Genomic DNA, 13,952 nt, shown 5'->3' with positions numbered 1-13,952 from the left:
GTGCTCTGAACAATTATTGGCGCACCCGGAACGGGAAGGTCAGAACGGACGTATAAACTGAGTAATAGCATTTTGAGCTCCCTGCCTGCATGGGCTAGGGACAGGAACAGTGCAGGCAGGATGGGGTCAGCCACCCACACCGAGAGGTTTATAAATAGGCACCGTGGTCCAAACCCAGACCAGGCATGAAGATACTCCAGGGCTGCGCAGGACCCAGTGGTGCTAATGGGCCTCCCAGGCTGGAAGGGAGCTCAACAAGTCATCGAGTCCAGCCCATTGCGCAGAGGCAGGACCAAGTAAACCTGGACCATCCCGGACAGGGGTTTTCCAACCTGGTCTTAAAACCTTCGATGATAGGGATTCCACATCTCCATTGGAAGCCTGTTCCAGAGAGTAACTGGCCTTAGTTAGAAAGGTTTTCCTAATATCTCACCTAAATCTCCTTTGCTGCAGGTTAAACCCATTCCTCCTTGTCCTACCTCCAGTGGACACGGAGAGCAATTGATCACCTCCTCTTTATAACAGCCCTTAACAGTGGACGACTGTTGTCAGGTCCCAGTTAGCCTTTTTTTCTTAAAATATGCCCAGCTTTTTTAACCTTTCTTCATAGATCAGGTTTTCTAAAGCAATGGCTCTCAACCTTTCTAGACTACTGTCCCCCTTTCAGGAGTCTGATTTGTCTTGTGTACCCCCAAGTTTCACCTCAGTTAAAAACAGCTTGCTTACAAAGTCAGACATAAAAAGACAAAAGTGTCACAGGGCACTGTGACTGCAAAATTGTTTACTGTCTCCTTTTTACCATATAATTATAAGTAAATCAATTAGAATATAAATACAGCTGTGTACAAAACGAGTCATTGTCTGCATGAAATTTTCGTTTCTACTGACTTTGTTAGTGCTTTTTATGTAGCCCATTGTGAAACAAGGCAAATATTTAGATGAGCTAATGTACCCCCTGGAAGATCTCTGCATATGCCTAGGGTACGTGAACCCCTGGTTGAGACGCACTGTTCTAGTTATTAGTTTATCCACATCTCTCCAGTTTATCCACATCTTTCTTAAAGTGACAGTTCCCCAGCTGAGGCCTCACCAGTGCGAAGTACAGTGGAACAATTACCTCCCCTGTCTTACAGGCGACACTCCTGTTAATACACACCCAAATGATATTAGCCTTTTTCACAACTGCATCACATTGTTGACTCAGATTCAATCTGTGACTCACTATAACCCCGGATCCTTTTCAGCCGTACAACCCTCCAGCCAGGTATTCCCCATTTTGTACTCATGCATTTGATTTTGGATGTCAATAGACTTTTCTTCCGAGGCACCCAATGGAGCAACCTCACGTGCTGGTGTGAGTTGGCAGGGAAAATGGCGGCAGGGGGAGGGGAGAGGGTTCTCACCATATCCACAATGTCAGCCATGGTGAGGATAAAGATGGCTGACATGGCCCATGTGTTCCGGGCCCACCGGGTCCTGTCGATCCAAGTGGAAAAGGCTACGAGTTTTTTGGGAAATACCTATGAAGAGAAGAGGTTTTTAATGACGTGAATCTCAACCCTTCGTCCCAGAGGCTACAATGATGGGCACCTTGTAAGTACCTGGCACCAAAGTGCTTTGTCAACACTCATTTCAATGGGACTTAGAGGTCTAAATGCCTTTGAGGATGTGAACCTAATTGTTAACCCCCCATCACACCGTGGTGAGAGCAGTCTACATTGTCATCAAGTATCTCCAGAACCCCACGTTTTCTGGATGAAGGGTGTGCCCCTGGCTGAAATTGGGTGGCCCACAATCTCTGCTTTCAATTAACTTTCTCGCCATTACCCCTGTGAAGGAACCCTACCAAACACAGAGCAGTGCTGCCTTCCTGAATCTGCAGACAGCCCAAAACAACAGAGGTATGAACTGCGCCATTCACCTCAGCAGCGGGGGGGGGGTTGACCCCACAGCTGAATGATGAGCATTACAATGGTAACATAGTTCACTGGTTCAGCGCCGATCGCTTTAGGAGAAACATCCAGCTAAGATACCTACACAGCATTGTTGGATGTAGTGATGGATACTCGGCCAAAGAGAAACAGCTGGTCAAGGGGGAGGAACTAGTAACTCAAGGACACCAACATGTTTCAGTATGTTTCTGCTTTTGTAGAACTGATCTTTACAACATTTCAACAAATCCTTGGTCACGAAGGACTTCACAGCACATGAAGGATTGGAGGATAGGTCCCTCAATGGATATTAGCCAGGATGGCCAGGGATGGTGTCTCTAGCCTCTGTTTGCCAGAAGCTGGGAATGGGTGACAGGGGATGGGTCACTGGATGATTCCCTGTTCTGTTCATTCCTTCTGAAGCATCTGGCATTGGCCACTGTCAGAAGACAGGATACTGGGCTAGATGGACCTTTGGTCTGACCCATTATGGCCGTTCTCATGTGGAGACAGACCCTCCTACTGCAAAAGTTCCTCCCTCTATGACCAGAGCTAAAGGGGACTCTCCATGAGCTATTAGCAATATGGGGCCTATGACACACAGTTGAGAAGGGCAGATTCCATCCGCTTCCACTGACTCCTTCGGAGTCGCGGGTGCTCAGCACCTTTCAGGAGCAGGTCCTCTGTCTCTTACCCTGGGGAAAATGGCGGCCAGAGAGCAGAGAGTCAGGATGAGCAGCAGGATCTCTCCAGTTACAAACGTCACATAATTGGCCACCAGCCTGCAGAGAAAGAGAGAGTCAAAAAACAACCCTGTGGGAGGTTATTCCAGTGACGGTGCTACCCACACAGCCCAGTGGGTTCACACAGGATTCCACTGCTTTTCACAGCAACATTAGATTGCTGAGTACGTTTCACGCAGTTCTGCACCACCAGCATGAACAGTGCAGAGAGCCTGCAGCAGGGCTAGGAAGAGCGGGCAGCGCAACGCAAGCAGAGGACAGAACGTAGCCAGCGTGGGGCTGAGAAAGCTGCAGGTCACTTCCCAAGCCCATGTTCTCAAAAGGCAAAGCAGACACGGAGCTAATGGATGTTGTTTGCAGCCAGTAACTAGATTGGCTACTCCTCCAGCGGATGTGGAAGAGGGTCTGTGTTGTGGCCAACTCTTGAGGGGGAATATATATGAGAGCAAAAGGATGACAAAGCGCTAGCCTGGGACTTGGGAGACAAGGGTTTAATTCCCAGCTCAGCCACAGACTTGGTGTGATCATAGGCAAGTCACATACCCTTCTGTGCCTCAGTTTCCCATCTGTACAATGGGGATAACAGGGCTGCTGAAGGGATAACTACATGAAGGGTTGTGAAGTGCTCGGATACTACAGGAACAGGGCCCATATTAGTCCCTGAGAGTGTGGGGAGAAGAGGGGATGTTATTTCAACACACTTTTTAACTAAGCTTCCTAAAAATCCTTCCAACTCCTGTGAAAGCTGGCTGGCTTTTCCAGCATCCCCACCCCCTGTAGCAACACTGTGGACAACAAGAATTTGCAAAGCACCAACAGTGGGCGTGGTTCTGTGCAGGACAGATGTCTAAACAAAGCCCCTGCTGGAAGGACCTTGCAGTCCCAAAGAGAAGGTCTTCAGGGGAGCTCTAGTGAAGCCAGAAGAGCCAGGGGCTTTTCACAGCAGTGCCGATTTCTGGGCTTTGCCCCATTCCCACTTGCCATTCCCCTTCAAGAAATAACAGGTAACACTGATGGCGTACAACAGCCATGTAGCTCCCAGGGCTTTCCGAACACATAGGGAGATACGCCCTGGAGAGCTAACGATTTAAGCATTAGGGCCACACAGTCACTTTCCTGCGAGGCTTGAGGCAGGGTACCAGCCCTGGAGCAGCATGGCAAATGCATGTTCTCACCGGGCATGCCCATGGCAACCTGCCCACAATCAGATAGGGAGGGAGGCTGGCACTGCACGGTCACTTGGTCCCGTCGATTCATTATTTGATTGCCCTTCCCCAGGAGTGCGGGCAGAGGCGATCGTTAATAGGACGTAGTGAGGACAAGCTGCAGTGCTTTGTGCTCTGAGCAGGGTGGCTAAGGCTTCACTCAGAGGCTCTGCTCTCACAGCCGGCGGCTCTCGCCCGGCAAACCGCCCCACTGGCCGGCTCGACATCCCCTGGCAGCTGCTCTCAGAACAGGTGCTGCTCCTGGGAGAGCCCAAGAGCAGCCAGAGAGAAAAGAGGAAAACCTGGGGGCTGAGGGCCCAGGGAACTCTCCATACCCACGGTCCCTGCTGCAGCCTGGCAAGAGTCATTCAAGACAGATGTCGCTTGATGGGCTGTAGAGTGGCCTCTGTGAAATGAGTTTGGGGCAGGTCTCAGCCCAGTCCCTGAGGATCTGGGGTTCACGTTATATAGGCTACCCCTGCAGTCAGCATCCTGGCTGGCAGTCTCAGCCCAGAGGGCAAGGACTCCGCAGGCCGTGGAGAGAAAGCCCAGTGTCTCCCAAGAGCTGGTCGCTCTAGGTCAGAGCTGAGGAGCTGGGGCAGGATGGTGCTGGGGAAGCTTTAACTGCCACTGCCTGGGCTGTGTTTGCTCCATCTCCCTGCCAAACACACCTTCTGGGGGCCAGGCCTGCTCACCCCGGCCTCCCTGGGTTTCTAGGGCACCTCAGGTGAATACAGCCACACACAAGTCCAGCCCAGGGGGAATCAACCAGGCCTCTGGGGGAATATGTGTAGGAAGTGATGCACCTGGCCCACTCTACAGTTCTGCCCAGGGTGAGGGGTGGGGCAGGGTAATCCTTCCCAGCCCTAGAGGCCCCCAACCCAGCGCAGAGCCCTGTTGTTCCAGGGGCTGCACAGACACAGCCCCTGCTCCTTGCCCAGATCGACCTGCTCACCAGGGATCGATTAAGATCTCTACCAGGGCGGTGAAGAAGAGCACCATGCAGGAGCAGCTGAAGGCGGCCCCGCTCTGCTTCTCCTTCTCCACAGAGTAGCGCGTCTCCATCTCCGGGTTGATGAAACGCATGGAGAGGCGGTAGGTGTACTTCCCCTTCAGCCTGCCGGAGACACCGCGAACCCTGGTGAGATGCTGGAGGTCGTGGGCAAAGGGGAAAAGGAGAGGGAGGGTCCTTACTCTGCTGGGGGGCTGCTGCAAGGGCATTGCCATCACCATGAGGGAAGAAACGAGGGCCGTGGGAAAGAGCATCCCGGGGAGAGGGGAGAGGAAGAGGATCCCTGTGGCATCCTGGAGAGAGGAAGAGGATTTGAGGGAGAGGACAGGGTATCTGGGGGCAAAGGGTACAGCCCCCACAGGGGGAGGTAGGGGAACAGCACCTTCAATCAATGGCATCCTGGTGCTGTTTGAGACACACACCGTACCCGGCCCTTGTTCCCAGGGCACCGCTGGGCTGGCTAATACGCAGTGCATGTAACCCCCATTAGCGGTGAAAGGAGAGCAGATCCATTGCAGCTCAGTTAGTCTCTGGGCTGAGGAGGACACTACGGCAGGTTTGAGGTGGCTGGGCAGGTCCCAGCAGGGCTGCACTGGGGAGCCCCCGGTGACCCAGTGGGGCTGGGACTGGGTCCCTGTAGCTGGGCTGCACTGGGGAGCCTCCCCTGACATGGAGGGGCTGGGACTGGGTCCCTGTAGCTGGGCTGCACTGGGGAGCCCCCAGTGACCCAGTGGGGCTGGGACTGGGTCCCTGTAGCTGGGCTGCACTGGGGAGCCCCCGGTGACCCAGCGGGGCTGGGACTGGGTCCCTGTAGCTGGGCTGCACTGGGGAGCACCCCGTGACCCAGGGGGGCTGGGACTGGGTCCCTGTAGCTGGGCTGCACTGGGGAGCCCCCGGTGACCCAGTGGGGCTGGGACTGGGTCCCTGTAGCTGGGCTGCACTGGGGAGCCCCCGGTGACCCAGCGGGGCTGGGACTGGGTCCCTGTAGCTGGGCTGCACTGGGGAGCACCCCGTGACCCAGGGGGGCTGGGACTGGGTCCCTGTAGCCGGGCTGCACTGGGGAGCCCCCCCGACATGGAGGGGCTGGGACTGGGTCCCTGTAGCCGGGCTGCACTGGGGAGCCCCCCCGACATGGAGGGGCTGGGACTGGGTCCCTGTAGCCGGGCTGCACTGGGGAGCCCCCGGTGACCCAGCGGGGCTGGGACTGGGTCCCTGTAGCCGGGATGCACTGGGGAGCCTCCCCTGACATGGAGGGGCTGGGACTCGGTCCCTGTAGCTGGGCTGCACTGGGGAGCCTCCCCTGACATGGAGGGGCTGGGACTGGGTCCCTGTAGCCGGGCTGCACTGGGGAGCCCCCCCGACATGGAGGGGCTGGGACCACTCACGCCTGCACAGACTCCCTCTCCAGCAGGGCTTCGTTGAGCAGGTTGTTGAGCTCCTGCTCGTTCTGCGAGGCGTCGACGACTCTCTCGGCCAGGTCTCGCAGGCGCAGGCGCCGCCGGGGGTTGGGGAAGGAGGGGTTCACCACCTGCGGGGGAGGAGGGGGGCGGGGGGGAGAGTCAGACGAAGGCAAACCCCCGGGGTTACTGGCTGACAAAACCAGAAGTGCGACCTGAGAAACAGGCCATCTCCTCTTGAACGCCACTGGCCAGCCTGGGCCAGATCCCCAGCAGGTGTAAATGGGCCTTGCTCCACCGACTTCCGTGCAGCCGAGCCCATTTCCACCAGCTGAGGACCTGGCCCCTCATTCTTAGTAGAACCCCACCCCTTCCCCCATACGGGGAGGGTCACCGTGGCCAGTTCCATTCATAGCCTGGCAGAGAAGTACAAGGCCCACGTGCTTGTCCCCCTTCTCCTTGTGTCAGAATTCTACAGGGTGATCAGACCCCAGGGGTAACAAGTACCCGCCCTGTCTGGTCACCCTCGAGCCTGCTGCGGCTCTAAATGCCCGGGGGCAGCCCCTGCTGCTGGGCTCCAGTACCCCTCCCCAGCCTCCCCTCTCCCCAGGGCGGCTCTCACCCTGGTGTCCAGCTCCTCGGCCTCGTCGGGCGTGGTGCAGGTGGTGTTGATGCTGCCGTTACACTCCTTGGTGTTGATCAGCAGCGGGGAGTTCCCATGGGAGGACGTCAGGGACAGCTTCTAGAACACAAAGGAGCAGGTGGGAATTCAGCCATCAGGAGTGAGGGCTATAACAAGGGGGAACGACTCAGGATGCGGCGTTCTGTTTCCTGGCCATGCTGCCCAGGCCTCATGCTGGCCTCGCTGCATAAGGTGAAATTCACCCATGAGGCAACCAATATGGGAAAGAGGAAGGGTGGCTCAGGAACGGGGGCGGAGGGGGTGTCTTGGAGGGACGAGAGTGACTGGAGCAGAGGAAGACGTAGGGTGGTTATTAAGGAGCAGTAGAAGTTACGGATGGCAGAGATGGATTAAGTCTCTTTAGGAAAGGGACAGGAGCGCTGAAGGTTTTAGAACCAGAGGCTCACAGGAATGGGGAGCCAGGAGAGAGGAGGATGGGGCCAAGTATTCACACCTCTTGGCATGCATGAGAAGGGCAGAGACGGAGACAGGGCTTCGCAAGCCGGAGAACGGAGCCCAGGGCAGGTCATGGAACAGAAGGTGCCAACGGGGGAGATGAAAGGAGCTGGAGGAGGAGGAAGGTCACTCACCACTCCGTTGATCCCGTTCTTGAGGGGCTGCTTGGGCACCACAATGAGGTACGTGACGATCCCCTTCTCCTTCAGGTACTCGCACCTTGACCCCCCCTCACCGGGCTCCACCTCAAACTCCCCTTTCAAGCAGTCCATGGTGCTCTGGGAGATATGCACACGCCTGTGGGCCGGGTGGGAAGAAGACATCAGTAAGGCCCCAGCTGCCTTCGTGCCAGCCCGGGCAGAACTAGGCAGGTTTCAGGAAGAACATCTTGCGAAGGTATTGAGGTATCCACACAAAGCCCCTCGTCCCCTTCATCCACTGGGGAAGGAGGCAGGACTGCGTTACCAGAAAGAACCCGGGGTCCCAGCGGCGATTGGTTTCCATGGGGAAGGTGGGAATGGACTGAGCAAAGCAAAGGCCCATGTCTTGGTGGGGGGTAGGCGGAAGCATAGCGGCAGATGCAGCCGGGACCTGACCCGTGGGGAACAGGGGCAGCAGAAGCCATCTGGGAGCCCAGCAGTGGGGCAGAAACAAGGGGCTGGTGTGCTCACAACAGCCTGGCCTGCTAAGGAGACAGCACTCTGCCTGCTGACAAGCTGTTTCCAACTCCCGCCTGGGGTGGGTGGGCGCAATCAGCCAGCCAGCAAGAGCCAGGGCATGGAACACCTCCCGCCTTGCCCACAGGGTGCCGACGTCAGCCCCCGCTCCCTGCATCCGACATCCCTCTGCACAGGACCCTCTGCACAGGACCATCCCCAGTTACTTGCGACGAGGCCCCATTTGGCTCGAGTCGCCAGGTAAGGAATCCAAATCTGGAGCCCACGTGGGGGGCGTTCCAAGCTGAGGTTTGCTCAGAATCCCTGCCAAGGCGTCTGGCTGTCTCCGACGATTTCCCAGCGCCACAGAGCGGTTGCTCCTTCTAAATGGCTATTCTTGTTATTAATAATCAATCCCAGCATCTCCACCCAGGCAGATCGAGGGCACTGCTGCTGACCCCAGCCGGAGAAAGCAGATTTGTTACCCTTGTGGCTTTCCAGCTGGCTACACTTGGCTGCTCCTTGCCCCAAGGCTGTCATTTCTTAGCGGTGACAAGACCGGGTGTGCTGTGCGGTATTTGGATTTAGCTAAGCCTGCAGGGTGCCCAGCCACAGAGGAAATGCTTCCAAACCAGGGTCACCGTCCTTCCGGAGACCTCCCTGCTCCTCCAGGCCCTGCCGGTTACCATGGGCCACCCCCCAGCCCACAGGGACTGCCCTTGAAACAAACGCAGCACGTGTGACTCCCTGGGCTTGAATTCCACCAGAGCTGTCTGGAGTGGAGCTCTGGTAAATATTTCCCACCCCTCTGGGGCTTCTATAGCATGTTGGGGGGCTCCGGGAAATACTCTATAAGAATTTAAGCCCATTGACTTCATCTGGCTCCAAATGTGGCCCTGGGATGTTTACCACATGGGAGCCTGGCTAGGTTATTAGGGCCACTTCTGGCTGCTGGGGGCAAGGCAAGCTGGGATTTCTGGAAAGTGTCCTGATTCCCCGAGCCTGCCCTCTTGATGGGCTCCACCTTTCTGTCTCTGCCAGCTCCTGGCCCCTCCATCAGATCACACCGGAAGGCCAGGCAAAGAAGGGGGAAGAATGTCACTTGGGACATGTAAAACTTGACTGCACAAAACCCTACTGAGGTGCCCTGGGGACCAATCCTGCACTGGGTGGCAGATGGGACTGGGTGGGACCCAAGAGGACAAATACTGGCCAGATCCTAGAAACGGCTCTTGCTTGGGAGGAGCTGACAGGATCAGGATTCTGCTATTTTTGGCCAGGATCTTGCTCCCAGTGCAGCCAATGGGTTTGTTATCTGGGGGTTGAATGGAGGCAGGGCCAAGTCCTATCTCTGCACAGCATTAGGTGTTGTTATTAACAAAGACTGAGGGGAGGGGAATGCAGTGAGTCTGAGACAGACGGTGCCCTGATGGGTAAGGCTGTGTGTCTGTCACGGAAGTCACCGAAGTCACGGATTTCGTGACTTTCCGTGACCTCTGTGACTTCTGCAGTGGCCAGTGCTGGCTCAGGTGGGCAGCCCCTGGGCCAGCAGCAGCAGTTTGGGTGTGTGGGAGGGGGCAGGGGGTTGGGATGCAGGGCGGCGCTTACCTGGGGAGGGGGGCTACCTGGCTCCCACCGGCATGTCCCTGCAGCTCCTAGGCAGAGGGGCCAGGGGGCTCTGCAGTTCCCGGCCAAAGGGAACTGCAGAGCCGGTGCTTGTGGTGGGAGCAGCCCGGTGCCCCCATGGCTGCCCCTTCCCCTAGGAGCTGCACGGACATGTCAGTCAGAGACAGGTAGGGAGCCTTCCAGCCCCACCAACCCTCACCCCCAACACCAGTGGGGGTCTCGGGCAGTGTGCCGCCCCCCCTTTCCCCTCCAGCACCAGCAGGGCTCCCGGATCGCACGTCGCCTCCCCCACAGCATCAGCGGGGGTCCCAGACCACCCCCCCCAGCACCCGCAGACTGCCCCCTCAGAGCACCCGCAGCCCCCTGGCCCAAGTGTTAGTTAGGGATATATAGTAAAAGTCAGGGACAGGTCACGGGCCGTGAATGGATATATAGTAAAGGTCATGGGCCGTGAATTTTTGTTCACGGCCTGTGACCTGTTCATGACTTTTACTAAAAATACCCATGACTAAAACGTAGCCTTACTCATGGGGTTTCACGCTCTTGCCCGCCGTCGGTGAAGCACTGGGTCAGAACCGGCACTGACATCACCTCAGCTGGAGGCTGAGGACACAGAGTGCTGTGCACTCCGCCAGCGAGGTTAGCCAGAGGGACCCCAAAACAAGCCACATCACAGGGCTGGAACAGTGGAGACACAGGACATGTTTAAGGTGAATGGCAGGGCTAGTGGACGGAGATGGACCGACACCCCTTTGGCCCTGATGCTGTCTAGCCGCTGCAGGCTTCCCCACCCCCCTGCTAAGGCTCAGCCTGGGCTGTCCGTCCACCTGGAGACACTCACCCAGGGATGCCACCGGCCTCCATCTTGTTAGCCACCGTGACATCTGTGGACCACACATCATACTGCCAGCGCTTCTGGCCCAGCACGCCACCCAGCACTGTGCCGCTGTGGACCCCCACCCGCATGTCCACGTCCGTTTTGGTCTTCTCTCGCACGTAGCTTTGGGAGAGGGAGAGCAGGGGTCACACAGAGAGGTCGCTGGATCCACGTCTCAGCAGCTAAGTCCCCCAGCTGAGCCTCACCCCCACACCCTGGCAGGGCATTCAGCAGCATTCAGAGATACTGGGACAGATCCAACCGGGAGAGGCCCCACCAAAGACACGGGAGTTACTCTGGGTTGATGCTGGTCTAGCGGAGTCCGGCCCCTGCTGACACATTCCTGTGCAGACACGCTTGGGGCCAGATCTTCCTCTGGTGTAAAGTCACAGACCTCCTGTGAAGCCCGTGGCGTTCCACCAGTTTGCTCCAGCTGCAAATACGGCCCTACTGCTTTTGCAGCGTGAAAGCTCTAACGACAGTTTGTCCTTCCTGCGTACGCTTTGCCCAAGGATCTCAAAGTGCTTTATGCACATTAGTGAACTAACCCTCACAACCCACCTTCCTCACGTGGTGGGTATCAGGCAACCTGATCAAAAACACCCACATGACTTGAACGTCAAAGGAACGTCCTAACTCACTTCAGATGCCTTTGAACATGTTACCTCTCATTAATCCCATTTTACAGACAGGCACTTCCCCAGTGTCATACAGTGAGTTAGCAGGAGAGTCCGGACCAGAACCCAGCACTCCTGACACGTAGATCTCTGCTCTAACCAACAGGCCACATGCCCCTAGGGATCCTCATTCCTGCAGCTGAAGTTGCAAGCCAGCTTTCATTATAGCTCCCACAACTAACCCTTGTTCAAAGCTTTCAATAAATCTCTCTTTTGGCTGAAATTTTCAATCCCTGCTCTCAGCTCAAAGGTGAATTTTGGGGCAAAAAATCTCTTCAGATGTTTTTCAGTTATAGGTCAGGGGTAAAAATACCACTTTTTCCACATTAGGTATATATCTGGCCCCATCCTGTCTGGGCAGTTAGCAATTTTCAATGTATTTATCCTCCAAATACCCTAGTAAGGCAAGGCCTGGCTATGAACCCCACCACACAGATGGAAAACTGAGGCACAGGAAAGGGTAAGTGACTTGCCCTAGGTCATACAGGGCAGCTGTGGCAGAGCAAAGACTTGAACTCAGATCTCCAAAATCCAAGGCTAGTGCCCTAATCACTGGTTAGGGAGTCCTGAAGTACCTAGGCTGGGATTTTCAAAGGCACTTAGAAGATTTAGGTGGACAAACCCTTTGAAAATCCCATCTCTTCCCCTAAAAATCCCATCTTGTAGTTACCACAGCTCTGTATATGCTACCGCTAGTTTTTGTGTGTACGTGCACACTCAAATTCAAACCCTAGGGTGCTGCACACTTGTACAACCCCACAACACTAAAGCAAGGGGACTTTTTTTTTAATTCAGTCTTGTTTCCCCCCGCCCCCTTCTTCAATCCTTTAAAAAACACAACAGGGAAATCACATACAGCCAACTTTGTTGGCACAAAATGAAGGCTGCACATCTAAACACACACAAGCACGCACTCCCAAAGTCACAACGGGACAAAGGTGCCATCGGCCCAGAGCACCGATAACAGACATCACTGGCCATGGGGAGGGAAGAGGCGTGATGGGTGGACCCGACGTCATGATGCAGAACAGGCTAAAGGAGCCCCGAGAGCGCTGCTCGTTTACAGGGAAGCGACGGGGCCGGGGAAGTGCTTATCTATCTCGAGAACAAAGAGTAAGGGACGAAGGGAGTGGCGCTTACGATATGGCTTCCACCATGGCCAGTCCCATCATGATGGAGCAGGCGGCGTGGTCCTCGCGGTAGTCCGGCAGCCCACAGATACAGTAATAGCAGTCTCCGAGGATCTTGATGCGCAGCTGGTGGTGTTTCTGAGAGAGCAGGGGGAAGCACAACATGTGACCTCCACATGGTTATGGCTGGGAGAGAGGCTCCTACCTACATCTCTGGGCTACCCCCCTCTATGCTCTGCCAGCCCTTGTGTCTGCCTGGCCTCTCCCTGCACCTCCTTCCACACTGCCCCTGGAGCCAGGGTCTCTCCGCTCACGTACACCCAAATCCTTCCATCTCCACCCTGAGGGAAACACCCCAGCCCCACACTTTCCGCCCAGCAGTCCAGCACTGTTCTGTGAATATCCCAGTGCTGCCAACTCTCATGATTTTGTCAGGAATCTCAAAATAATTATTGTTTCCTGTAAAGCCCCAGCTCCTGGAGTCAGGGGGATGTGTGATGACTTCAGCCTTCGTTCTTACAGAAAAATTAAGTTTCTAACCCTTGTGGCTGTGGAGAAAACTTCCAAATGTGACCCCAGGGCACCCTAAAGGCTCAAAAAGCAGAAGACAAATAAAAAGAACACCAAATCTCTTATTTTTACACAATCTCATGAGTTTAAAGCCACTTGTGTGATTTCTGGTGAGCCAGACTCAGGATTTTTGAACATTTGGGGTTGGCAATGCTGATCTCCTACCTCATCAGCAACGTTGGTCGTGGCCTGCCCTTCTCCACTGTTTGGGAAAGGCACTGACCTGCCCCCAGGCTGTGCTATGCACAGGGGCTGGGGCAGACCTGCCCCCAGGCTGCACTGCTCTGACTTGATTCAGCTCATCACGAGGTTACAGTGACTGGCTTTAGTGTGTTATGAATTCCCCGTGCTCCCTGTGGCAGGGGCTGGGCTAACTATCTGTCGTGTTCTGAGCAACGCACAACACATATACAGGCAAACTTCTGCTCCCAGTTACCCCAGTGTAAAAGCAAGTGCCAGTCTGGATTCACAAGGGTGAAATTGGGTCTCTGGTTTTCCTCCTTCCACTTCCTCTTTCAGCACTGCTCTCCTCTCTCCGAATTCCTTTGTTACTGACCTCGCCAACTCTCCCTCCCTCTCTGTCTCTCTCCTGTTCCCCCTTTCGCTCCCCTTCCCGGTAACTGACTCAGAATTTAGGTTAGGTTGAAATGAAATGAAAATGTCTCTCCCTTTATGGTTAACGTGGCTTTCCTCCATCTCCCCTTCCCACTCTGCTGCTTGACATGCTTCACACCCACAGTGCTTTCCCATGCAGCAGCAGGCGCAGGGTTTGACCTGAGTCCAAGGACACTCAACCCCAGGCCATGCAGAAGTAAACTCATTTTCCATTCCTCTCCCTCCCCCAAGGATAAGGGTAGCGGCCAGTTCTCCCGGCAGCAAGGCACAGCTCAGTGCTGCTGGGAAAATAGCCCCACCGGGGCTGCAGGGCTAGATTCTCAGTTACACTCAGGGGGGCAAGCATGGAGGGGCTAAGGTAACTTTTAACCACCG

The 13,952-nt window shown here is 55.5% G+C and overlaps 1 protein-coding gene across 2 annotated transcripts in view; it reads right to left on the bottom strand.

Moving 5' to 3' along the window:
• ADCY3 (adenylate cyclase 3) overlaps positions 1-13,952 on the bottom strand; it is a 94,481-nt gene that overhangs the window by 10,170 nt on the left and 70,359 nt on the right. Inside the window, exons 5-12 of one of the 2 annotated variants that reach the window (XM_084624720.1) lie at positions 12,403-12,530; positions 10,550-10,708; positions 7,561-7,723; positions 6,911-7,030; positions 6,277-6,419; positions 4,835-4,996; positions 2,626-2,713; positions 1,404-1,520 (exon numbers count right to left, since the gene is read on the bottom strand). In XM_084624720.1, the coding sequence (XP_084480846.1) occupies positions 1,404-1,520; positions 2,626-2,713; positions 4,835-4,996; positions 6,277-6,419; positions 6,911-7,030; positions 7,561-7,723; positions 10,550-10,708; positions 12,403-12,530 (1,080 nt within the window). The remainder of the gene's footprint in view (positions 1-1,403; positions 1,521-2,625; positions 2,714-4,834; positions 4,997-6,276; positions 6,420-6,910; positions 7,031-7,560; positions 7,724-10,549; positions 10,709-12,402; positions 12,531-13,952) is intronic. The other variant, XM_084624721.1, reaches the window with a different exon arrangement.

This window comes from Lepidochelys olivacea (genome assembly GCF_965140295.1).
Source record: "Lepidochelys olivacea isolate rLepOli2 genome assembly, chromosome: 3".
Classification (NCBI taxonomy): Eukaryota; Metazoa; Chordata; order Testudines; family Cheloniidae; genus Lepidochelys; species Lepidochelys olivacea.
This window is presented reverse-complemented; position numbering and strand designations above follow the sequence as displayed.